We start from the raw sequence: 27,848 nt of genomic DNA on the forward strand, positions 1-27,848 counted from the left end.
TTCTGGGACTTCAATTACATACAAAATATACAACATGATATTGTTCACAGGTCACTGAGGATCTATTCATTTTTTAAATATTTTTTTCTTTTTGTTCTTTAGATTAGATAACATCTACTGATCTCTCTTCAAGTTCACTACCCTTTCTTTTGCTCACTCCAAACTGCTGTCAAGCCTATCCAACAAGCTTTTCATTTCAGACATTTTACTTTTCAGTTCTAAAATTTCCCTTTAGTTCTTTTTTTTATAGTTTTCATTTTTCAACCAAGATTTTCCATCTGTTAATTCATTATGATAATATTTTTCTTTAAGGTTTTTAAAATATGTGTAATAACAGCTTTAAAGTCCTTATCTGCTAATTCTACTCTCTGGATTATCTTGATATCTTTCTTTTTTAAAAAACTAATTTATTAAGGCATGATTGACATACAAAATCTGTACATATTTAGTGTATACAACTTGATGAGTGTGGTGAAACCATCACCACAATCTGTGCAGTAAACTGGTTCATCACCTCCAGGGTCTGTTTCTATTGATGACTATTTCTCTTGTGTGGATAATATTTTCCTATTTCTTAGCATTGAGGACATTATAGCGTTGAGGACATTATAAATTACGTGTTGCATAGACTCTGAATTCTGTCACCATGCTCTAGAATGTGTTAATTCTTGTTCAAGCAGGCAATTAATTTGGCGAGACTCAAATTCCAAACTCTGCCCTTGGTGGGTAGCAGCTGGAATCTCTGCTCAGTTTTTTTCAAATTGTTAACTGTTGCATCTTTGCTGGGCTTCTTAGAATCTCTTCCATATATGTGTAGCTCAAAGGTCAGCCAAGGATTTGCATGCTATTTATTTGCAAATTATGGATCCCTGCCTTGCAACTTCCTCCTTTCTGGGATTCCCCTTCATTTTCAGCCTTTATGACAGCCCTAAACTTCATCCTCTTACTTCCTTAGCCAGTAAGACTGTGCCTTTCTTCCTAAATTATAGCCACTTTGCATCTCATGGACTGAGAAGTACTTTCGGACCAAAGTCACACACACATAAATCTCAACTGTTACAGTTCCCTTCTTTCAACATCAACTCCCTTCTAGCTTCTGCCTGTTTTCAATTTATCTCAGTACCTTCAAATAGTTGGTTTTTTAAAAAATATTTTATCCAGAATTTATGATTGTTATCTTCAGGAGGATTAGTCTGTAATAAGCTACTCTATCATTATCACAGTTGTAACTAGGTCACTTTTTAGTCTTGCCATTGTATAATACTATCTTTATCAAAATGAAAAATATTTGCTATTAATATGGTTATGTTAATTGCTACTTTCCAATAAGTCTTAACTGGTTATATTTTTTTAAACTTTTATGGCTCTATTTCTTCTTCAGTTGAGAAAATAAGACAGAATTAAATGAGTTCTGGATTATGTAATGCCACCAGGGTACTATACAAATACTTAAAATATATGTTGTAAATGTAATAAGCAAAGTACAAAGAAAAGCTATAGGAACTCAGAGGAGGAAGAGATCAGAGGTAATTTCCTAGAGGACGTTACCTTTAAGCCAATTGTTAAAAGGTGACAGGAATTTAGTAGCCAGAGTTGAGAAAAACAGAGAGAATATTCCAGAAGGAACATCATAAGCAATGCAAAAAAAGTGGGAGGTTGCAGGCTCAAGTCTTAATGGTTATAGCTATAAATATAATTTATAACTCAAAATCAATACTTAAAAGTCCATAGTGTGAACATACTGCTATATATAAAAATATGGGTAAACCTCATACCAATTTTAAAAGAAAAAAGCCAGATACAAAAGAATACATACTGTAATAATCCATTTATGTAAAGTTCACAAACAGAAAAAAATAATAGCTGATAACAGAATTCAGAATAGTGGTTACCTTTGGGTTATAGTAGTGACTGGGAGGAGCAAGAGAGGGGCCCCTGGGGTGCTTGTAATGCTGTACCTCTTGTTCTGGAGGCTGGTGACCCACAGCGTCCACTTTGTAAAAATTTATCAGTTGATGACTTTATGATTTGTGCCTTTAAAAAAAAGTTATACTACAATAAAATGTGAAACAAAAATAAAACCCAGTTTCTGGTAGGAAAAAAAGTTTATGGTGTGCATCTCCATATATTAACACATTAATTCCTACCAATGGCCTTATGGAAGGTCAGTAATGATGAATTTTATGTTAAATTGAATTATATAAACTTGAAATACCATGATGTAAAATAATTCTTGCTTTATACACAAAGTTTGAAATAATTCAAATGCCCCCCAATTTAAAAAACAATAAAATTTCATTTTCTTTCAAAGCTGGATCAATCTGAGTGAATTTAAGATATATTTAAGCTTAAGTTTCCACAGGAAGGCACCACTTGAGTAAATAAAAATATCCTGTGTTATTTAGAATATGAGTTTAGCAAGTGTAACACATAACAGTAGATTAGGGGCTTCCCTGATGGCGCAGTAGTTGGGAGTCTGCCTGCCAGTGCAGGGGACATGGGTTTGAGCCCTGGTCTGGGAACATCCCACATGCTCTGGAGCAACTAAGCCTGTGCTCCACAACTACTGAGCCCGCATGCCACAACTACTGAAGCCTGCATGCCTAGGGCCCGTGCTCCACAACAAGAGAAGCCACTGCAATGAGAAGCCCGCTCACCGCAACAAAGAGTAGCCCCCGCTCGCTGCAACTAGAGAAAGTCCGTGCGCAGCAACAAACACCCAACGCAGCCATAAATAAATAAATTTATATTTAAAAAACCCAGTAGATTAAATGTGACAATAATTAATGTTTTCTCATGTCACAGTTTGAGCAGAGCAGTTTATGGCTGACACAGCAGCTCTACAATGCCAGGTACCCACACACTTACCATTTTACTGCTCTATCCTCCTGAACAGGCCATTTTCTATCTTGTGATCTAAGATGGCTGCTACACTCCCACCATCTTGTCTGTATTCCAACTGGTAGAATCACTACAATTCCTATACTGCTGGCCAGAACTTGTCACAAAGACACAGGAAGCTACCATAGGGCCTGGGAAATGTAGTTTCTGGCTAAGTAGCACACTGAAGGTCCACCAGCAGTCTTTGCCATATCTGCCATTCTTTGTCTAGCTGTCTTGAATTATGTGGTTTACAATTATGAAATGCCTCCAGGAACAAATCCTTTACATAAAATTCAGCTGCCCTGTAGATAAGAATATCCCTATTTTACAGAAGATAGAACTGAGACTCAGAGAAGATAAATGACTTACCCCCCCTCCCACCCCCACCCCTACATTGCTAATTAAATGGCAGAGCTGGGACTCAAATCCAGTGCTCCAAGCTCAGGGTTCTTGCTTTTCTGCTACAGAAGCCTCTCCAGGCTCCAAGAATACTGGTAATCCCTAGTCTGAGAGAAACTGAGACTCCTACTGTATCTAAGTTAAATGGCACTTGGAAAGGAGTGAGAGAGGACACGGAGTGGTAGAGCTTTACTATGAGGATGTAGTAAAGCTGATGACCTGAGCTGTGTTTTGCTCTAAAGTTTCAAGAACTCAGGAAGCAAGAAAATATAGTAAAAAGCACTGGGCCACGAAACAGTGACATGCATTTTAGTTGTGCTTCTGAACTAAAAGGCAGATTAGACATGTGCTCCAGCCATTTTCCCTGAGTTTTAGTTTCCCCGTTCAACAGATGAGGAGGAGTGCTGGGACAGGGTTGCTGAATATGGCCCTGAAGGTTGTGCACAATTTCTTAAATTCACCAAGCAGGAGATTCTGGAGCAGAGTTAGAGGGTACAGCACAGCTCCAAGCCTAACCCCTCCCCAGTCCTTAGAAATACTACTGGTAAATTCTCAAAATATTGGGATTCTCAGAAATACTACAAAATATGGAGAGAAGACCACCAAGCGGCATTCTTATCTTTTTTCTCTTCTGACAAGGGAACTTGGAAGAAACAAGTGAAATTAAAGTAAATAATGTGTCTAATTCTTCCTGAAAGAAGTGACTACTTCAGGATCCCACCAAAATGTTCCAAAGCCCTGGGGGTGGGGGTAGGGAGGGATGGTTTCATCCTCAATTGGGTAGAGCAAACCCTGATACAATACGTTCATCAAAATCTCAGGAGACGGAGGGGCGTCTACATATTTTAACAAAAACCGCGTATGTCCTAAAACAGAGGCTTCTCCCACCTATGCCCTCAGGTCACAGAAAGGTGGTGAAAATCCAGAATACAGTTTTCAGATGTTGGGAGAGAAAACACATTGGTACCAGACAATGGGGGAGGAGATACTATATCAGAGCAAGTAGAATGTCTGTACATAGCTGCCCAAGTATGTACAAGGGGAAAAGAAATGACACAGTCACTAATGATCTATTACATACATGTCAGTATTTCACCCACAGCTAACAAAACAAAAAGAGCTGAGGAGGGAGGGAGAATCATGGGCTGCAAAAGACAAAGCCTAATCTAGGAAAAAACCTAACTCAAGGAACAGAAGGAATTTTCTCACAATTTCTTCACATTGTAGCACAGCTTGATAGAAGCATAAATTAAGTAAAACTAGAGCTCAACCATGAGATGATAAAATAGCAGAATGAGATAAAAAGGGAGGTTGCAGACATAAGGAAATAAATTGAATACCAAAATACTTTATGGAACTAATAAGTAAACTATAAATAGAAAGAACAGAACAGATACTGCTGAATACTGAAATATTGACATGGAGAAAAGACTGTAAGCACAGTAAACGCAGAGGAAAAAATAAAGGAGATTAATTAGAAGTTAACAGATATGCATATTAGTTTGTTACCAGCTAAGCTGCTGTAACAAAGAAATCCAAAAATATAATGCCTTAAATAAATTAGTTTCTTCTCACTCACAAAACAGTCCACAGGTAAGAAGTCCCAGTCTGGCAGGATCTCCTCCAGGAGGTCATCCAAAATATGGTTCCTTCTATCTTGATGCTCCATCACCTCCTCATTCCTGTGGTTATAGGACATTTTCATTTCAATGGTTGAAGCTGGCTCCTTTACACACCCACGTTTCAGTCTGTAGGAAGGATAAAAATAGTCCAGGGCAAGCACTCTAAGGAGATGCCACAGAGGTTATACGTATCACTTCTGCCACATCTTATTGGCTTCACGTCTCCATTTAGCCACAGGGGACACTGGGAAATGTGGTCTTTAACTGGATAGCCATGTGCTCAGCTAAAACTCAGTGTTCTATTCTAAAAGGAACCAGGAGAGAACAAATAGTTAGGAACCACACTATGAAAGATAAAGATGAGCCAACATTTAAGGACACTTGATGTCCCTCACAGAGAGAACCCAGCAAATGAAAGAGAAGATGTATCTAATGCTGTAATTTAAGAGCACATTCCGGAAGTGAAGAAAGAACTGAATCTGCAGGTGGAAAGAAAACATTGAATCCCAGGAAATTTTGATTTAGAATATTTAATATAAAGGTATTTCCTAGTTAAACACTTGAACTTGAAAGGCAGAGAATGCTTCAGACATCCAGGCAGAAAGAAAAATCACCTACAAGGGGTAAAAAATCAGGCTGGCATCCAATTTCATTATATTCTTTGTGGAAGACAATGGTGTAGTCTACAGAGTTTTAAGATAAGATGGCCCCGGGTGTAATTCAAGTATAAAGGTTCAGGGAAGTAAAATACCCATGAACACTTGTTGGAAAGAACTGCTTGATAACCAATGCCAGGCAATTTAATAATCCACCAAAATAAAGAACTCAAGCATAAAGAAGCCCTGACAGAAGGACTGTTGATGAGCACTGGATCCATTCACATGTAGAACTAATACCAAACAATCATAGCAATGATGGTTTCAAAAGAGAATGTGAATATTATAAATCTGGACAATGTAAAAATAATATAATACAAAATTGGGAGGTGAGGCAGAGGAGATGGGAGTAGCAGGAAAGTTCTAATGTTCGCCATCTTTTGAAGCTGGGATATGTTATCCAAAATAAAAACATGTGATGAAAAAAACCTAAATGTTTTTCATAATTGCCTTTATTTAACAATGGAGCAGGGGTCCACAAATCACTGCCTGAGGGTGAACCACCTGTTTTTGTAAGTAAAGTTTCATTGGAACACAGCTTCACCCATTTGTTTCCATATTGTTTATGCTACTTTCCAGCTATAAAAATAGACTGAGACAGCTTAAAATTTTTACTCTCTGGCCCTTTAAGAAAAAATTTGCCAACCCATGCAAAGGAATTTTTTTAATTCACAGGAATCTTGTGGTAAAGAAATATTTATTTGAGGCTTAATGATTTGTTGGGTTTATTTTATTTTTTATCTTTTTGATGTGGTTTTAAAGTCTTTATTGAATTTTTTACAATATTGCTTCTGTTTTGGTTTTTTGGCCACGAGGCATGTGGGATCTTAGCTCCCGACCAGGGATCGGACCCACACCCCCGTATTGGAAGGCGAAGTCTTAACCACTGGACCGCCAGGGAAGTCCCAATTTGCTGGATTTAATTCAGCCTTTTCCCTTCCTATTAAATTCATGTCAAATTAAGTTTAATAATATAAGTCCTACTTTTACAAAACAATAGATCAATCACTCCAAAGACGTCAGGGATAGTGAATCACCTAATGATATTTGGTATGGTTTCTTAAACTTTCATCTCTGTGTTTTTCCGCATTATTTGGAATCTTTATAATGAGCATATATCATTATTACCAGAAGAATAAAATAGAATGATTTTTCTATTTGAAAACACTGGAAGCAAATATACCAAGATATTCACAATAATTAATTCTGGCTGACAGGAATATGATTGCTGTTTTCTTCTTTAAGCTTTTATATATTTTTTAAATATTGAAGAAATTTTAAGCTATTATAGAGGATTTTGGCATAAAGTGATAAAGTTCTGAATTATAGTTTTGGAAACAGTAATAAGTACCAGATATGAGGGACATTGCTCTGTTTAGAATATGATTCTTTCATTAGTAGTATACAAACCAAAAAGCATGATTCAACATAAAATATAAAGCATGAGATAAAAGAGAATCCAGGGGACTTCCCTGGTGGTGCAGTGGTTAAGAATCCGCCTGCCAGTGCAGGGGACACGGGTTTGAGCCCCGGTCCGGGAAGATCCCACATGCTGCGGAGCAACTAAGCCCGTGCGCCACAACTACTGAGCCTATGCTCTGAGCCTGTGAGCCACAACTACTGAGCCCACATGCCACAACTACTGAAGCCCACGTGCCTAGAGCCCATGTTCCGCAACAAGAGAAGCCACCGCAATGAGAAGCCTGAGCAGCGCAACCAAGAGTAGCCCCTGCTCGCCGCAACTAGAGAAAGCCCTTGCGTAGCAACGAAGACCCAACGCAGCCAAAAATTAATTAATTATTTATTTTTTTTAAAAAAAGAGAGAGAGAGAGAAGCCAGAAGCAGATGATACTCGACTTCTGTTAGGCAATCAGCATATTCATAAAGCCGGTTTCTTTAATTTGCATTAATCTAAACCTACCTTTCCAGTCTCATCCCCCACCTTATCCTCCTGATACACACAACATACTCCAGCCACACAGAGCCCTTCATCTTCAATGAGATCTTCATGCATTTGTATGCTATTTTGCTTTGCCGCCACCATTCTTTCTACCTACAATTGCATCCTCTTCTCTATGGGATATAATTCAGTGCTTCTTTTAAGACATAATTTAAGTATCACTGACTGCAGTACATCTCAACCTTGGCTGCACAGCAGAATCACCTAGGGAGCTTTATAAAAATACCGAGGCCCAGGCCCCAGCACAGCTATTCTGATTTAATTGCCCAGGGTTGGGACCCAGGCAGCAGTATTTTTAAAAAGCTCCCTGAGTGATGCTAATATACAGCCAGGGTTGAGAGTCATTGCAAAGCCTTCTGCAATACCAGCAGGCAGAGTTAATTACTACCTCTTCTGCACTCTCATAGCTCTTAGATTTTCCATTGCTCATGAAATTTAATGCTTATTGTATTAAAGTTAGTCTTATATAGTAAATGCTCAGTAAACGCTGAAGGTTGTTACCATCCTTCTTCCAACCAAGCGTATGCAGAAATGTAAACTCGCCAGGATGTCACCCCTCCATGCCCCCTACACACACACACACACACACACACACACACACACACACACATACACACACACCTCACTGCCTTTTCAGCACAGCCCTAGACCTTGGGTCTGGCTTTTACATTGTTGAGATTTATGCAATGTAAAGAATTAAAGAAACCAGTGTTATGAATGTGCTGACTGCCTGAGAGAATCCGAACATCATCTGCCTTCCACCCTCATCTTTGTGTCACACTTTACATTGTGTTTGATGTCAGATCCTGCTACTTTAGCTTTCAAGAGCAGGTTGTCAGGTGTACTTTGTCAAAGGCTTTCAGAAAATCCAGATAAATGATGCTGTAAGCCCCGAAACTGCCAAAACTATATTTTACACTTTCACAGTACTTGACAATTTTATTTAAGTGGAATCTTTCTTCCTTCGATTTACCTTTGCCTCTCTGACCCTGAGATCAATCAGATAACTGGAGACCCTTCCATTTTTGATACTGAGTGTCCTCAGCTATGCCTGCGCCATGTCTGGAGCACAGTACACTGGGTGATTATCTCAGCCTCCCTGGTTAGGAGGAGCTCCTGGAAACTACTCCTCTCTGGAGGTGAGGTGGGGAAAGGAGAGCTGAGGATGAGGAAAGGAGACCAAGGTGCATCAGCAAGACAGAAGTTCCATAGTCACACAATGCGCATACACACTCTCATCAAGGCGAGACCCAGAGCACTGACCTCTTCTCTTCCCACTCGCCTGGAAGGAAACCGATTGCATTAACAGTCTGCTCTTTCCTGTTAAAAATCCTATTTGTAGTCATTTTAAACTGTCCTCACCAAACATCGCCAAAGGTTTTGGTGTCCATAGGATGGTAGTTGCTTATAGTTTCCCTTAAGTACCACATCCTGGCAGTATGGCCCTAAAATAACTTTGTTCACAGACATTTCTCAGCCAGTAGATATTTATTTTGCAAAGTGATTTTCTCCCCAGAGTCTTGATGAAACTTTCCCTTTCTTTTTCCTTAAGGTCATCATGACCTTGATGAACAATAAGATGTACTACAACTGAGTCCAATGGCAAGTTTCACTAATGCAGAATCAGATTAATCTTCAAATTGAATCATCTTTGCATATCTAGTACTCTACGTGACCTGAGACAAATCTACTAAGCTTTCTGACTTGGCTCTTTATTAGCAAACCGTTACCTAGTTCCCTTGGAAGTTGTGCAAATTAATTAATGTTTGGAAAACAACTGGAAAATTTAAAACAGTCTATAAATACCAAACAGTTGCATCTTCCTTGCTGAGAGGGCTCAGGTAATTCATAACCTCCTATAATAAAGGTAAAATAATGTGCTTGGGCTCTACAATTAAATGTGATTTATTTGCAATACCTATAATCTTCAAAATCTAGAAACCATTTAATAGAAACAGTTCATATTTCATAACTATAATAAAAGCATGTAATGACTTTAGGAAAAGTAATATCTACTGTAAGTGATCTAGACATCATGTCTTTAACCATTTCTAAGATCTGCAAGAGTATGCTGAGAGTTTATCCTTAACCTGTTAATGTTGACTGATAGATTTATCTTTACATTCTCCCAGTTTTTCTTTATCCTCAAAACTCTAATATGTATTTCCTAGAAAATTTGCCTGTATAAAACTTTGCTGTATTCAAAGCCTCCTATCAAGATTTAGCACTTTTATATTGTAGTCATTAAAATTGAACAAAATCTTAATAGTTCCTTTATTAACTACTATATTGACTTTGCATAGTGGAAATCACAACATGTTAATTGGATTTAATTAACTATTTTAAATTACACAAACTCCTTACAGTAGACAATAGCACAGGGTACTCATCAGCAATAAAATTGGAGCTGATATTGCTACTTTATTAAAACTTAATGAAACGATTCATAATCTTATTTATTGTTTACAAGAAGAAAACTGTGCTCATTTTGAAGGCAAAAAATGTCTGCTGAAAACAAATTTTTGATCATTTAGGTGAAGGCTCAGAAGTTAATAAAAGGGTCCACCATATCCAACCTCACGGTTCTGCCAGCTTCTCATCGCACGAATCCCTATTTCACCCCTGTGCCAGTCTTACAAGCGGATGCCAATAAAGGTTAGTGATTCCATAACCATTTTATATGTTTAGGAACATAGGGAAAGAGCACTGAGGTGGGACTGGGGGCCTGAGTTTGAATTTGGATTCAGCCACTAATTCTCCAAGATGACTTCAGACAAGTCAAGTCCTCACTGTAGCCTGAGTTTCCTTCTCTGTAAATCAGAAGGTTGGACTAGAGTCCCTTCCCGCCTCTAAAATCCATGATCCTATAGATTTACTATTGATTTAGATGTTGATGTTATTACACATTAAAATTATTATTTTGTTTAAGTGATATTATTATAATTTTTCAAGCTTCTGAGCAGATAGTTTCTGATGCTTTTCCGATAGCATTTAAAAACTTATTTCAATATACTATTATGCAAAAATATGAAGGCAGAATTAATGCAATTACCATTTAAACTATGCATGTCTTAGTCGAAATGCCAGAGTTTGTGAAACCAGTGGATTTCTTGTTTTTTAAGCAAAAGGTCATGTCATCTTTATCTCAGTATCCCCAGTGCTTAGAACCATATCTAGCATTTTGTAGATACTAAATTGTTGGTTGAATGAATAAGCAAATGAAAGAGTAAGCAAATGACTAAGGACTGAGTGTCACAAGTGTAACCCTCTTTACTTCTCCCTGATACTTAATTGGCTGACATGTTAAAGAATTCTTTTTTTTTTTTTTTTTGGTTGCACCAGGTCTTAGTTATGACAGGTGGGCTCCTTAGTTGCAGCTCCAGGGCTCCTTAGTTGTGGCATGTAAACTCTTAGTTGCAGCATGCACATGGATCTAGTTCCCTGACCAGGGATCGAACCCAGGCCCCCTGCATTGGGAGTGTGGAGTCTTATCCACTGCACCACCAGGGAAGTCCCCCTAAAGAATTAAGTGGATCACCTTTTGTACCTCAAATATGAGCAAGTGAAATGATCTTTAATTATTTCTATCTCACTTTCTAACTGTTGTCTGGAGTATTTTGGATCTAAAGTTGGTTCCCCAGGGCTCTTCTGGTACCTGAAGATTTAAAGTCCCCCATCTTGTAGCTCCTGTATCCTCTATCTGCTGACCCAGTCAGTGGTGGGGTACAGCAAAACTCAACACAGCCCTGCATCATTATAAGTCTCTTAATTGATTAAATTTCCTGCAACTGTAACAATTACTTTCCTAGTTACAAATCACTGTTGTTTAGAAATCTTTGTGACACATGCTTTTAGTTGGTTTACATAATGTTTACTCCCTGGGAAAACTTCAGCAGAGTTTCTACTTCTTGCTTTAGAAACACTTACATTCTTCCTGGGTCAAATTAAGATGAATAAAATAATGAATCAATCAATCAATCAATCAATCTATACTTGCTTTAGCGACAGACACAATAAAAAATTGCTGCAAAACAAAGGTAAATCTAGAGCCATGGCAACTTGGTCCAGAAAAACATCGTATTTTCATCCCTCAATTATCTGCCAGAGAACACATGGCCTACCATAATATTTGTAATTAATTAAGCAATTAACAACACATTTATTGAGTACTTGCCATATGTCTGGTACTGTGCAAGGTAATATGAACACCAGGAAAGCACAAGCCACACAAATGTAGATAGAGTGTCCAGACTTTTACATGTCCTGATGCTCTGAACTGTCATTTAAGTCACCCCAGACCTACACAAGTCCAGCATGTGGTGAAAGATGAACAACATCCAGAAGAGAGAATAGTTTTGGAAAACGCAGGGCAAACTTCTCTACTTCTTCTTGAATTACCTTGCTAAATCCAAAGAAGAAAGCTCCCCCAACCCCTCCACAATGGTTAAGAATATAAGTCTCATAATAAAAATGTTCCGTTTAGGCTCTGTGTGACAGTGGGCAAGTTGCTCTCTGATCTTAGAATAAACTCTAAACTCTATAAACAAGGCATGCCTGACCTGGCCTCCCTTCCATTCTCATCTCATTCTGCTTTCTCTGTGCTCCAGCCACATGGGACTTCTCTCTCTTCCTTATCAGGCCAAGCACTTTTTCACATCAGGCCTTCACAAGTGCTTTTACCTCTGCCTGTAGAAGTCATTTTCTCAAGCATCTGTCTTTTTCCTTTATAGATGATCACAGTTTGTAATTGTATATTTATTTGTGAATTTATTTAATGTCTTCTCCACCCCTAAAGGCTCCATGAGGTCTGTCTGGTTCACCATTGAATCCCCACTCTCCAGAATATTTCCTGAGTGGGGATATTATAACAGGCGCTTAAATATTGGTTGAATGACTGACACAATGAATGAATTTCTAATTCCTAATCTAGTCAACAGGAAAGTGAGAGAGGTTTGAAAATGAAATGAGACAAAGGTGTTAAGGGATGATTTTCAAAAACAGGTAAAATCCTGACTCTCTTACAAATGAACACGTGTCAAAGATTTTATTTACTTAACTCATCAGTTAAAGGAGAGAATTTGTAAGCTGTCACAACTGGTCTGAAGGAGAATCCAAAGAACATATCTTTGTAGATCAGGAAAATTGAAATAAATTTGCAAATAGATGGAAAATTGACATTTCTATGGAAAGAAGGAATGTCCCTTCACCAGACAGAATTTTTTTTCATGTCTATAGATATGAATTATTTGCATTATTATCAGTTTTTTCCCCACAAGTTAACTTTAATCTCTACAGAATTGTAAAATAGCCTAGTCAAAGACTAGGTTCAGATAGTTCCTGAATGCATTCCATTGAAAAGGTATCCAGTAATCTCTTTTGCTTATTCTAAAACATAAAAAAAAATTTCCTATAATCTTCCCCCATTTTTGATAGAAAATGATCTAAAAAAATTATTCACAAAATAAGGCTGGTCTCATTAGGTTTGGCCTGATAATTTACATAGGTGCAGCAAGAATGTTAATCACCACATAGGCCATCTTAAGTTTGCTCTATTGGAAGTTTTCATAAGGAATCTCAGATTGAAGTTTTTAAATCCTCTATTACTTGTTATACTGAGGTTAGAAAATCAAGCCCAAGAAACTCTGTCTACCATATTTCAACTACAGAACCTATAAATTTGGGTACATTCCTCTCCTCTAGAGATGCTCCAAATATCCTAAGCTTCTTGGACCTGTTGGGAAATGACATTCCTTTCCACCTGTAAGGATGGAAGTCCTGTAAGCCATGTATCAGGCCAGTTTTTCTGGGAGGGCTTTGGAAGCATTTGGTTCCATAAAGTCAAGCTTAGTTCTTTAAATGTAACTTATTATACCTGACTAATAACATCATTCTTAAATATGAAATTCCAGGCAAGTTCTTGGTTGCATAAGCAGTTTTTTAAATTATATCTTAATAAAAGAAGAAAAGTTTCTTATTGAAACTATGCAAATAACCCATATTGCCATGAAAAGTAAGGAGGCTCAGTCAGAGTTTCTGAATTCGCGAGGTGAGAGGGAGCTCATCTAAAGTAGTAGAAGTTCAATTTCCTTATTTTCTGGGAATTTTAGGAATATTCAATTCCTGTAAGTGCTCATTTCTCTCTGTAAGTCAATCAGAACACAGCTCCTTTAATTTGAGACTTTACAATCTAATTTATTAATACCATCTGGAGACAGGAAAACATTCTACGTTCACAATGAGAAATAAAGGGCTTTCTGAATTACAGATCAGAGAGAGTTTATAGCTTCAATCCTACAATTTCAGCCACAAACGAAAAATAAACACAGAAACACAAAAATGTAATGGTCCAGATAGCAAAAAGTTAGTCTCCTTCCTTGTGGGTATGAAATTCCTAGTTGAATTGAGCTCAAAATACACACATAGACAAACAGAAGTCTACAAACCATATTCTCTATTGTCTCTCACTCGATAGGGAATAGATCTCTGTAAGATCCATTTACAAAACTCACCAAAATCTCAGTCGTAGCCACCAACAAGGACTAACTTATCAGCCATTAATATGGAGTAATATCAAAATTAGAGAAATAAGAGTCAGCAAAGTTCTATTGCCACTTTGAATTCACCTATGGGTGCCAAGAAAATAAGTGCCTGGCTTGGTTCCCTGTGATATGTACCTTTTCTGGCAATTTCAGGTGAATCTTTTGCTCATCTTGGTGGGATCTCCAAAATTGTTAAAGGATATATATTTTTGAAAGTAAAACCATGACTCTTATACAACTATAAAATGAACACATCAAAGATTCTGTTTAACTCATTAATTAAATGAGGGAACCAGTAAAATGTTACAATTGATTCAAAGAAGAATTCAAACAGCAGACAAATTTACAAACCAAAAATTTGGAAATAAATTTGCAGATGCATGCAGAACTGAATTTTGGGGGGTGGGGAAAGTACTGTCCCTCCATGTGACAAAATTTATTTGCATATGTATAAACAAGAATTATTTGCACTGCTCTTGGTTTTCGATAAACTAACCTTAATCTCTACAGAATTGTAAAAGAGATTAATCAAAAACAAAGGTGATTATAGGGTCAGATAATCTCCAGAGTTTCCAGCATTCTGATGAAAAGATAACCAGTAATCTCTTTTGCTTATTCCAAAATCATAACTTTTTCCTTTCGATGGTAAATGCACATGTGTGTTTGTCTAAAATTAAGTGAATTGCTTCACCTAGTACTAAAGCAAGGGTTAAAATCATGCTCATATTTTTTGGGATTCTCAGAGAATGAAACTCATTCTAGTAATGAAAATACACTGAATTAGAAGCAGCTCTGTTTTCCACATGTGCAAAGTAGGCACAGTTCTTGGACATGGGATATGATATTTATAGGTGGAAAATATTTGTGAGGACAAAGAATTAGTCTTCATATTTTAATGTAGTTAAATTCTGGTGTTATAACAATTAAAACCTGGAGTACTAATTTTGAAAAGGGCTTGAAGAGTTGTACTTGGGATCAGTAGTTCTTAAGTTTTAACAGTGCAAAAGATTGACCTGGAGTGCTTATTTAAAATGTAGATTACTGGCCCCAATTCTAGTGATTCTCAAACTTCAATGCACATAAACATCTCCTGGAGGCTTCCATAATGCAGATTCCCAGGGGCCTCAGAAATTTGGACAGGTCTGGGATGGGGCCCGGGAATCTCCATTTTTAATAATAAATTCTTGCCCCAGATAATCCTGCAGTAAGTAAACTGAAGACTTCTCTTTGGAATCATTGTTTTAGAATCATTTACCATCATTGTTTTGGAATCATTGTTCGTAGTGAAGTCTTCTTCAGCTCTCCCATCCCTCAGCGATCATTCTTCTGAATTCCTATAACCCTAGACTTTAATTTCCTGAATGTGACATAATATAGTCCTTAGAGATAATAAAGCAAATGAAAACAATATTTATCCCTCTTAGGATGTGTGCCAACTTCTTCAACCTAGTCCAGCTTAGGACACAGTTTTTTACTTGGATTTCATTGAGAGCCAGAGTTCTTTATTTTTCTTCCTATTAGCTGAGAGCAACAAGAAGCTGAAGCCCTATCACATGTCTATGTCAAGTACTCCCAGAGTTTCTGGGTTTCTGGCTTCAATACCATAGATCCACCTTAAATGTGAGTTTCGCCCCTCACAGCAGGTTTTGCTCAATTATTCATTTACTCATTGATTTATTCATTTTTTTAAAACAATGTCTCCTGTCCTTAAAAAACCTTGGCACCAGTCATATTGACACAGTATGAGTTCTAGGAATTGTAAATTAGTCACATTAATACTAACCATGTTGCCCAGTAACACTAAAACAACCTACTTGGGCATTCACATCATCTGGTAATATGAGAAATGTCTAAAAATAACTCTTTTTAAAAAATAAAATATGATTCGTAACAACAGGAGCATGATTTCAAGCACACAGATTTTCTTTCTTTCAGAACCAAAGATCTCCTTAGTTATTGACTGTGTACCTGATTTCTCTGTATTTTAAAAAGAATACCAATATTATCAATAATTGAAAATGTCATTAAGTATAAAGAAGTTTCTGTTTGCATTGGAATTGTATTTCTACCCTAAAATGAAATTATCACAGTACAAGTTTATTTCATAATACCATTATTAGAAATGCCATTTTTCTTGGGTTAGATTAGGCTTAAATGAACAGTACTATGGCTTTTTTCTTGCAGATGATTAAGGCACTAAATGTAGTCTCACAAATAAACTAATGAATAGAGTAAGTTACACTTGTGAAATTTATAGAGTTCAGATTTTGTGGAAATGCTTGAAGTTAAACTCATATTCTTCTAACCTTCCTTTTTAGGTATTTTAAGTATGAGAGAACAAGGATTGATTCCACCAACAGCAAGAATTACCTTTCAGAATCCACCCATTACACCCAGAGCGGCTCCTCTGCGTAGTTTTGATGAAGCACGTAAGATTTTGACTACCGGTAAGACAGTCCTGCCTGTATGTTAGTTGGGGATACACAGAAATTACCAAAATCTTTTATCTTCAATAATAGGACAGAGGAAACTTGTAATGAATCTGAGTTTCACTTTACTGAATAAAGTAACTTTAGTCTCTTTGTGAAATACCTACTCAGGGCCTGTGTTCTCTATGTGTTAGAAAGTTGGTATTTTCAAGGGATTTGCAGCTTGGTTGGGAAAATAAGACAAATACAATAAAAAACAAATAACAATACAAAGTATTATAGACTGAAAACCAAATGTATGTTAAAGTCTAGTACTATAGGTGTTCAGAGGAATGATTGCTGAGAGGTGAGATAATAGAAGACTTCAAAGAGGAGGCTGGATGAAATAGGAGAAAAGCAGTGACCTGGGAATCTATTAACTAGTTGCAGAACCTCACACAAGCCATTTACTTTCTCTGGACCTCAGCTTTACCAGTTATAAAATGAGGGGTTTTGGCTAGATTAATCCTTCTGTTCAACAAATATTTGTTGAATGCTTGCTTTATCCAAGGTAGCTGGGGATCTGACAGAGAATAAGTCAGACAACATTTCTACTCTCATGGTGCTTATAGTCTAGCAGATAAGTAAATGAGAATTTAAGCTAGGGATAAGTGTTAGAAATAAAATAAAACAACATGGACTAGAGAGTGATAAAAGGAAGTGATTGCTTTGCTTGGGAGGGAAGGGTCACGGAATGTGTCTTGGAAGATGTTGAGATCCAAATGATGAGAAGGAGCCAGTCATGTAAAGATCTAGGGAACAGTATTTCAGATGTAGGACAGCACAGGCACAATGGCCTGGGGGACTAAGGAGGGAATGAGCAAGAAAGCTAGTGTGGCTAGAGGGCCAAGAGAGAGGGAAGAGATAAGGCTGGAGAGGTAGAGAAGACTGAAGTGATGTAGGGTAGAGCAGGACTATGAGTTGTCCTCAATGTTCATTCTCCCCTACTTCCACAGTAATAGAATCATGGGTGGGCACATGTCAGCTTGGCCAAAGACAACATCTCCTAGTCTTCCTTTCAGTGTGGTGTGCCATGTGCCCAGGTTCTAGACAATGAGGATGTAAGCAGAAGTGGAAAGGGAAACTTCTGGGCATGGCTTCCCCTTCTCATTTTTCATCTCTGGCTAGCTGGGATGCAGATGTGATGAGCAAGCACTTTGGAGCCAAAGATGGAACTCCAGGTTGAGTCTGGCAGAGATGCCCTGACAATCTGGGACTATCTTCCTTTCAACCCTTGTGTGAGAGAGAAATAAACTCTTAATTTGTTTAAGCCACTCAGTATATCTTAGGATCTTCTTTTTAAATGCCTTAGACTATAGCAGAACCAGTATGGCAGCCTTTCAAACCATGATTTGGAGTGGATTTAATCCTAATTACAATGAGAACTCACTGAAAAGTTTAATCAGGAGGATGAGGTGATCTGATTTACATTTTAATAAGACCATTCTGACTGCTTTACAGATAATGAATCATAGGGGAGCATGAGTAGAACCAAGAAGACTAGTTAAAAGGCTATATTGGTAAACCAGGTGAGAAATGATGGTGGATTTGAGGAGGATGGTATCAATGGATATGAGAAGAAGTGAACAAATTCAGGTTGTGTTTTGGAGGTGGAGCCATGAGGACTGGCTGATGGATAGGAGTGAGGGAAAGAGAGGCATCAGGGATAAATATGTATGAATGTATGTATGAAAATACCCAATTTTGTATCCATTCTACTGTTGATGGGAATTTCAGTGGTTTATACCATAGAGCTATTATGAGTAATACCATTATGAACATTCTTGTACATGTCTTTTCATGTAAATATGTATGCGTCGCTGTTGGATACATATCAAAAAGAAGAATTGCTGAGTCACAGGGTAAATATACACTCAGTTTTAGTAGATAATGCCAAACACTTTTCCAAGGTGTTTATACTGAATTATTTTCCTACTAGCAATGTATGAGCATTCCAGATCATATATATCTTTGTCAACACTTGATATTTCCTTTTGTTTGTTTGTTTTGCCATCCTGAAGACTCTGTTGTGGTAGCTCTTTGTGGGTTTAATTTCTATTTCCCTGATCACCCATAAAGTTGAGCAGTTGTTTTGATATGTGTATTGGTCATTTGAATATCTTCTTTTGTAAAGTGATTTAGAAACTTTAACATTTCTTTTTTTTTTTAAATGGGTTGTCTTTCTTTTTCTTAGTTATTTATAGGAATTATGTATGTATTCTGGGTACTAATTTTTTATGAGTTATATGTATTACAAATAATTTTTTTATTCTATGGCTTGGTATTTCACCCTCCTACTGGTGTCTTTGTTTTTACCTAAACTTTTGATTTTGAGATAATTGTAGATTCACATGCAGTTGTAAGAAATAATACAACGAGCTCCTTTGTACTCTTAACTCAATTTTTCCCAATAATAATATATTGCCAAACTATAGTACAATATGACGACTGAAATATTGATTCAGCCAAGATATTGAACATTTTCACCACAAGGATTCCTCATGTTGTCTTTTTATAGCCACAGCCGCTCCCCTCTCACCCCACACCGCTTTAAACCCTGGCAACCACTAATCTGTTCTCCATTTCTATAATTTTATCATTTCAAATATGTTAGATAAATGGACTCATACGATGTGTAACATTTTGGGATTTTTTTTTTTCACTCAGCATAATTCTCTGGAGATTTTATCCAGGTTGTTGCTTATATCAGTAGTTTATACCTTTTTACTGCTGACTAGTAATCGACAGTATGAGTGTACCACAGTTGTTAAACCATTCACCAGCTGAAGGATGTATGGGTTGTTTCCGGTTTTTGGCTACTATGAATAAAGTTGCTATAAACATTTGTGTACAGGTTTTTGTATGAACATATGTTTTCATTTCTTTAAGATAAATGCCCAGAGCATAATTGCTGGATCTCATGGTAGTTGCATGCTTATTTCCTCTACATACACTTAGAGCCACATCAGACAGTGTTATAATTTTTGTTTCAAACATCATATATAATTTAGAAAACTCAAGAGGAAAAAGGAAGTCTATTGTTTTTACCCATATTTTTGTTTTACCACATTCTTTCTTCTTTTCTGATGTGCCAAGATTCCTTCTTTTATCATTTCGCTTCAATTGAGAGAATTTTCTTTAGCCATTGCTTAGGGTCATTATACTAGTGACCCTAAATTACCTTAATTTTTCTTCAGCTTAGAATGTCTTGATTTCTCCTTTATTCCTAAAGGATATCTTCACTAGATATAAGATTCTGGGTTGACAGTGCTTTTCTTTCAGCACTTAAAAAAAAAACTGTGCCACTTTCTTTTCTTCTCCATGGTTTCTGATGAGAAATCCACTGTCTTTTGAATTTTTTCCTCATGTAGGTAAGGTGTTGTTTTTCTCTTCCTGCTTTCAAGATTTTTCTCTGTCTTTAGTTTTTAGAAGTCTGACTGTCTTAGTGTGGATTTCTTTGGTTTGATCCTGTTTGGGTTTGGCTCATCTTGAAGCTGTAGGTTTATATATTTTGCCAAATTTTGGAAGTTTTCAGCCAGTATTTCTTTGAGTACTTTTTTCAGCTTTGCCCTCTATTGTTTCTCCTTCTGGGCTACAATGATACAAATGTTAGATCTCTTGCTACAATCCCACAAGTCCTTGAGGCTCTGTTAATCTCTTTCCCCTAGTCTATTTTCTCTCCATTGATCAGACTGGGTAATTTCTATTTTTCTGTCTTGCAGTTCAGGGGTCCCCAGCCCCCAGGGTGCAGACCGGTATGAGTCCATTTCCAGTCCGTGGCCGGTTAGGAACCAGGCTGCACAGCAGGAGGAGACTGGCGGGTGAGAGAGCAAGTGAAGCTCTGTCTGCCGCTCCCCATCCCTCCCCATCACTCTCATTACCACCTGAAGCATCCCCCCACCCCATCTGTGCAAAAACTTTCTTCCACCAAACCGGTCCCTGGTGCCCAAAAGGTTGGGGACCGCTGTTCTACCTCACTGATTCCCCTGCCTCCTACATTTTGTTGTTGAGCCATCCACTGAATTTGTATTCAGATGACCACAGTTTTCTGTTCCAAATTTTCAATTTATTAAAAAATATACACTTAAAAATGGTTAAGATGGTAAATGTATTGTGGGTTTTTTTTTGTTTGTTTCTTTGTTTTTTGCCACACCACGCAGCCTGTGGGATCTTAGTACCCCAACCAGGGATTGAACCCGGACCACAGCAATGAAAGTGCTGAGTCCTAACCACTGCATCACCAGAGAATTCCCTGTTACATGTATTTTTAAAAATATTTTATTTATTTATTTATTTATTTGGTTGTGCCAGGTCTTAATTGCAGCAGGCATGCTCCTTAGTTGCAGCTTGCCAGCTCCTTAGTTGTGGCACATGGGCTCAGTTGAGGCAGGTGGGCTCCTTAGTTGTGGCATGCAAACTCTTAGTTGCAGCACGCATGTGGGATCTGGTTCCCTGACCAGGGGTGGAAGCCAGGCCCCCTGCATTGGGAGCATGAGTTTAACCACTGCGCCACTAGGGAAGTCCCTGTTATGTGTATTTTAACACAATTTAAAAATTCAACTTGGTTCCTCTTTATATATTCTATTTCTTTGTGGAATCTTTCTATTTCTTTGCTGAGTTTTTATATTTTTTCATTTGTTTCAAGTGTTTCTGTAATTGCTTGTGGAACATTTTTACGATGGCTGCTTTAAAACTTTTGTCAGGTAAATTCTAAGATCTCTGTCATCTCAGTGCTGGTATCTATTCCTTGTTTTATTATTCAGTTTAACATCTTCCTGGTTCTTGGTATGGTGAGTGATTTTCAATAGAAACTTTGACATTGTGGGTATTATGTTATAAGACTCTGGTTCTTATTTAATCTGTTTTATCTGGTTCCTCTGACACCCCTATTAATTCCCTATGCATCTGAGGAATAAGCCAAATTAGCTATATCATCCTGTTTATGTATTGCTAGATTTCATTTGCTAATATTTTGTTTACCATTGTTGTTCATGCATGAGGCTGTCCTAAATTTTCCCTTTCCTATGTTTTCCTTAGGTTTTAGTATCCAGGTTAGTTTTGCCTTCAGTGAGTGAGTATCATCTCTTTTTATATTCTCTGGAAGCGTTTGGATAAAATTGGTAATATTTCTTTCTTAAAGAAATAAGTTTGGAAGAATTTACCAGTGAAGCCATTTGAATTTGTAGTTTTCTTTGGGAGTAGGTTTATAATTGTAGGTTTAATTTCTTTAACAGGTATAGGACTATTTTGATTATCTCTTTTGTCTGTTTCAGTTCAGTAAATTAACTTTGTCTAAGAAATTTGTCCATTTTATTTAAACCTTCAAATTTATCGGAATAAGGTTGTTTATAATATCCTCTAATTATTTTTGTAACATCTGTAAAACCTGTGGTGATGTACATTTTCATTCCTGATGTTGGTTATTTACGCCTTTCTGTTTTTTCCTTGATTGGTCTCTCTAGGAGTTTATCCATTTTATTATTATTTTCAAACAACCAAATTTTGACCTTACTGATTCTTTCTACTAGATATTTGCTTTCTATTTTATTGGTATCTGCTCTTACCTTTATTATTTCTTCCTTCTGTTTACTTTTTCGAGGTTTAATTTTCTTGTTTTCTTAACTTATTGGTACACACCCTTAGCTCATTAATTTCAACTGTTACTTGTTTCTGATATATAAACAGAAGGTTATAAATTTCACACAAAGCACTATTTAGCCAAATTCCCTAAGTTTGTTATGTCATATTTTCATTACCATTTAATTCAAAACATTTTCTAATTTCCATTGCGATTTCTTCTTCAACCCATGGAATATTTAGAAGTATACAAATTTGAGTACTTTCTACGTATCCTTTTTGTTATTGATTTGCAGCCTAACTCCATTGTTTAGAGGACATACTATGTATGCTTTCAGTTATTTGAAATCTGACTTGCTTCTTGGTCTTTGCATATGATCAACTTGGATGAGCACATATTCTGCATTTATTAAGTGCAGTGTTATGAATATATTCAGTTAAGTCAACTTAATCATGTTATTCAAATTTATGTCTCTATTAATTTTTTTGCCCATTTATTCCATCCACTGCTAAGAGAGGTATGTTAAAGTCTCAAATTATGATTGTAAATTTGTCTATTTCCTTTTATTTTTTGTCAGTTTTTTCTTAATATCACACACATTTTAAATTTACTCTTTACAGAAGGAAATGTATTTTTCACCAAAAGTAAGAAGTGCACTAAAAAGTAAGAATCAGTTTTAAGCAAGGGTGAACAAACTCTTTATGTAAAGGGTCAGATAGAAAATATTATAAGCACTGCATGCCACATATAATCTCTGTACATATTCTTTTTATTTTGTTTTGTTTTGTTTTTGCAAGCCTTAAAAATTGTAAAAACCTTTCTTAGCTTGAGGACCATAGAAAAACAGGCTACAGGCCAGATTTGGACTATGGAATACTTGACTTTAAGTATTAAAGTTTAATGTATTCCAGTAATTATATTGAGAGCTAAATAAAATTTAAATCAATAGGTATATTTGTACACTGACTATATGCCCAGTTTCCAACATTTTATCCTTTGTACTTTCAATATTATGAAATACTTCTGGGTTTCTTTAATGTGATTTTTTTTTCTGGCATCACGTCCTCTGGAACATGTTCACCCTTTCATCACAACCACTTTTCTCATTTTTGTCAATAAGTTAACCTTAAAGTTCCTCTGGTTGCATTACCAGAGTCTTGCGAATGGTGGCAATATCAACATTCCAATAGTCAGCTATTTCTTCTAGAATTCTACTTATAATCAATTTTTATTTCACTTACAGCACTATCAGTTTTCAGGGTATTTTGCTGAACTTTCAGCTTTGTTAACTGATTCTATCTTTCAATTATCAATATTTGTAAAAAATCATGTGGATTTATCATTGAGAGAAAAGAAGGCAATACCACTACATTCTTTGCAGTCTGTGTGTGAACCCAAAAGCAGATACACAGTGGCCAATCACTGATCATGATATGCACCTTTCACTTACATAATGATTTGTGGAACAAAGATCTAGCAGCAAAGTTTGTGCTTTATGCCATTACTGACAGTTACTATACCATAGTAACTGAAATTTGAACCCTGCTGTTGGGGGACTGGTATTATTTAACGAAACTGTGGTACCAAATTTGTGCCTACTGGAATGGTACAAAGTGAAGACTCTTTGTATATTAAATGTGAATGGTCTAAACACACCAGTTAAAAGACACAGATTGTCAGATTGGATAAATAAAAAAGACTCAACTATATGTGGTCTACAAGAAACTAACTTTAAATACAGAGACATAGAGAAGTTAAAATAGAAGGAGGGGAGAAGTGATAAATCTTACTTACAGAAGAATTCCAAATAATATAAGTAGTTATTCCTCCCTCCAGGAGGTGGAGCTTAATTCTCCCTCCTTTGAATGTGGGCTGGACTTAATGACTCATATCCAAATAATAGGGTATGGAAAGGGGAAAAATTTTAAATTTACAGAGGAGAAGCCTGGCAAACCCTACCTTAACCAAGGATAATACATCATGACCATGTAGGGTTTATCCCAGGAATGCAGGACTTTCTCAACACTTAAAAGTCAATGTAAGTAAGTCAGAAAGAGAAAAACAAATACTGTATGCTAACACATATATATGGAATCTAGAAAAAAAAAGATGGCTCTGAAGAACCTAGGGGCAGGACAGGAATAAAGACATCGAGAATGGACTTGAGGACACAGGGAGGGGGAAGGGTAAGGTGGGATGAAGTGAGAGAGTGACATGGACATATATACACTACCAAATGTAAAATAGATAGTTAGTGGGAAGCAGCTTCATATCACAGGGAGATCAGCTTGGTGCTTTGTGACCACCTAGATGAGTGAAATAGGGAGGGTGGTAGGGAGCAAAAGAGGGAGGGGATATGGGGTTATATGTATACATATAGCTGATTCACTTTATTATACAGCAGAAACTAATATAACATTGAAAAGCAATTAGATTCCAATAAAGATGTTTAAATAAAAGAAAAAAAAGAAATAAACAAAAGAGATGGTATAGTTTTTAAAAAGTCAATGTAAGTCATCATATCAATAGACTGAAGAAGAAAAATCATATGACCACCACAATAAATAAAAATAAAATAAAATTTGACATCCATTTGAATTCAAAGCCTTAAGCAAACTAGGAATGTAAGGAATTCCTCAGACTGATATAGGATATCTACAGTTAAAATCTTACTTAATGGTGAAAAACCAACTGCTTTCTCCCTAAGATCAGGAATAATACAAGAATATCCACTCTCACCACATCTATTCAACATTGTACTGAATGTCCTAGCCAATGCAATGAGGTAAGAAAAACAAAGGCATGCAGATGGAAAGAGAAGAAATAAAATAATCTCTTTGTAAACAGAATAATTACTACATGGAAAATCTGAAAGAATCTAACACACACACACACACACACAAAGCCACTAAAATGAATAAGAGAGGTTAGTATGGTTTCAGGATACAAGGTTAATATGCAAAATTAATTGAATTTCTATATACTAGAAAGGAACAATTGGAAATTGAATTTTAAAAACAATGCCATTAAAATAACACCAAAAAATGAAATACTTAGGTATGAAACTAAAAAATATGTACAAGATCCGTATGCTGAAAACTCCAAAATGCTAATGAAAAAAATTCAAAGAAGACCTAAATAAATGGAAAGGTAAGCCATGTTTACTGGTTAGAAGACTTGATATTGTTATGATGTTAATTCTCCCAAAATTGTCTATAAATTCAATGAAATCCAAATCAAGATCAGTAGACTTTTCTTGGTAGAAATTAACAAGTCAATTCTAAAATTTGTATGGAAAGGTAAAGATGGTACAATAACCAAAACAATTCTGAAAAAGAAAAACATCAGAGGATTCATGTTATCTGAGTTAGTATAAAGCTAGAGTTATCAGGACAATGTGGTATCAGAAAAGGATAAAGACAGAGGTCAGTGGAACAGAATAGAGAGTTCACACATATACACTGATTTTTGACAAAAGTGCAAAGGCAATTCAATGGAGAAAGGACAGTCTTTGCAATAAATGATGCTTGAATAATTGAAGATAGCTATATACAGAACCTTGACCCACACCTTGCACCATATACAAAGATTTATTCAAAATGTATCATAGAAGTCAGTGTAAAGCCTAAAACTATAAAACTTTTAGAAGAAAACAAAGGAGGAAAATATTTGTTTTCTTGGGTTAAGCAAAGATTTCTTAGATGCCACACCAAAAGCATAATCCACAAGAGTAAAACAACTAATATCTTGGCCTTAATCAAAACTTAAAACTTCTATTCTTTGAAAGACAGTGTTAAGAGGGTGAAAAGAAAAGCTACAAATTGCGAGTAAAAATTTCAAAACACATCCTTGATAAAGAATATTTTGTCCAAAATATATAAAGAACACTCATAATTCAATAATAAGAAAACAAGCAACCCGACAGAGCTTCAAGATGGTGGAAGAGTAAGATGTGGAGATCACCTTCTTCCCCACAAATACATCAAAAATACATCTACATGTGGAACAACTCCTACAGAACACCTACTGAATGCTACAGAAGACCTCAGACTTCCCAAAAGCCGAATACCAGACAACAGAAGAAAGAAGAACTACAATCCTGCATCCTGTGGAACAAAAACCACATTCACAGAAAGACAGACAAGATGAAAAGACAGAGGGCTATGTACCAGATGAAGGAACAAGATAAACTCCAGAAAAACAACTAAATGAAGTGGAGATAGGCAGTCTTCCAGAAAAAGAATTCAGAATAATGATATGATTATCATTGTCAGAATAATGATATGATTATCAGAATAATGATATGATTCAGAATAATGATACTGAAGATGATCCAGGACCTCGGAAAAAGAATGGAGGCAAAGATCAAGAAGATGCAAGAAATGTTTAACAAAAACCTAGAAGAAGTAAAGAACAAACACCTAGAAGAATTAAACAACAAACAAACAGAAGTGAACAATACAAAAACTAAAGTGAAAAATACACTAGAAGGAATCAATAGCATAATAACTGAGGCAGAAGAACGGATAAGTGAGTTGGAGGACAGAATGGTGGAATTCACTGCCGCAGAACAGAATAAAGAAAAAAAGAATGAAAAGAAATGAAGACAGCCTAAGAGACCTCTGGGAAAACATTAAACACAACAACATTCACATCATAGGGGTCCCAGAAGGAGAAGAGAGAGAGAAAGGACCTGAGAAAATATTTGAAGAGATTATAGTCGAAAAATTCCCTAACATGGGTAAGGAAATAGTCACCCAAGTCCAGGAAGCACAGACAGGCCCATACAGGATAAACCCAAGGAGAAATATGCCGAGACACATAGTAATCAAATTGACAAAAATTAAAGACAAAGACAAATTATTGAAAGCAACAAGGGAAAAACGACAAATAACATACAAGGGAACTCCCATAAGGTTAACAGTTGATTTCTCAGCAGAAACTCTACAAGCCAGAAGGGAGTGGCATGACACATTCAAAGTGATGAAAGGGAAGAACCTACAATCAAGATTACTGTACCCAGCAAGGATCTCATTCAGATTCGACGGAGAAATCAAAAGCTTTACAGACAAGCAAAAGCTAAGATTATTCAGCACCACCAAACTGGCTCTACAACAAATGCTAAAGGAACTTCTCTAAGTGGGAAACACAAGAGAAGAAAAGGAACTACAAAAACAAACCCATAACAATTAAGAAAATGGTAATAGGAACATACATACCGATAATCATCTTATATGTGACTGGATTAAATGCTCCAACCAAAAAACACAGGCTTGCTGAATGGATACAAAAACAAGACCCATATATATGCTGTCTACAAGAGACCCACTTCAGACCTAGGGACACATACAGACTGAAAGTGAGGGGATGGAAAAAGATATTCCATGCAAATGGAAATCAGAAGAAAGCTGGAGCAGCAATACTCATATCAGATAAGATAGACTTTAAAATAAAGAATGTTACAAGAGACAAGGAAGGACACTACATAATGATCAAGGGATCAATCCAAGAAGAAGATATAACAATTATAAATATATATGCACCTAACATAGGAGCACCTCAATACATAAGGCAACTGCTAACAGCTATAAAAGAGGAAATCGACAGTAACACAATAATAGTGGGGGACTTTAACACCTCACTTACATCAATGGACAGATCATCCAAACAGAAAATTAATAAGGAAACACAAGCTTTAAATGACACAATAGACCAGAAAGATTTAATTGATATTTATAGGACA

At 36.5% G+C, this 27,848-nt stretch overlaps 1 protein-coding gene across 1 annotated transcript in view; it reads left to right on the plus strand.

The window, feature by feature from the left end:
- IQCH (IQ motif containing H) overlaps nt 1-21,602 on the plus strand; it is a gene marked incomplete at both ends in the record, with an annotated part of 78,193 nt that extends 56,591 nt beyond the window's left edge. The window contains 4 exons of the mRNA XM_082649412.1: nt 10,055-10,175; nt 16,378-16,506; nt 20,250-20,348; nt 21,565-21,602. Coding sequence (XP_082505538.1) covers nt 10,055-10,175; nt 16,378-16,506; nt 20,250-20,348; nt 21,565-21,602 — 387 coding nt within the window. The remainder of the gene's footprint in view (nt 1-10,054; nt 10,176-16,377; nt 16,507-20,249; nt 20,349-21,564) is intronic.
- Nucleotides 21,603-27,848: the final 6,246 nt, after the last annotated feature.

This window comes from Grampus griseus, assembly GCF_964374135.1.
Source record: "Grampus griseus genome assembly, chromosome: 2".
Lineage (NCBI taxonomy): Eukaryota > Metazoa > Chordata > Mammalia > Artiodactyla > Delphinidae > Grampus > Grampus griseus.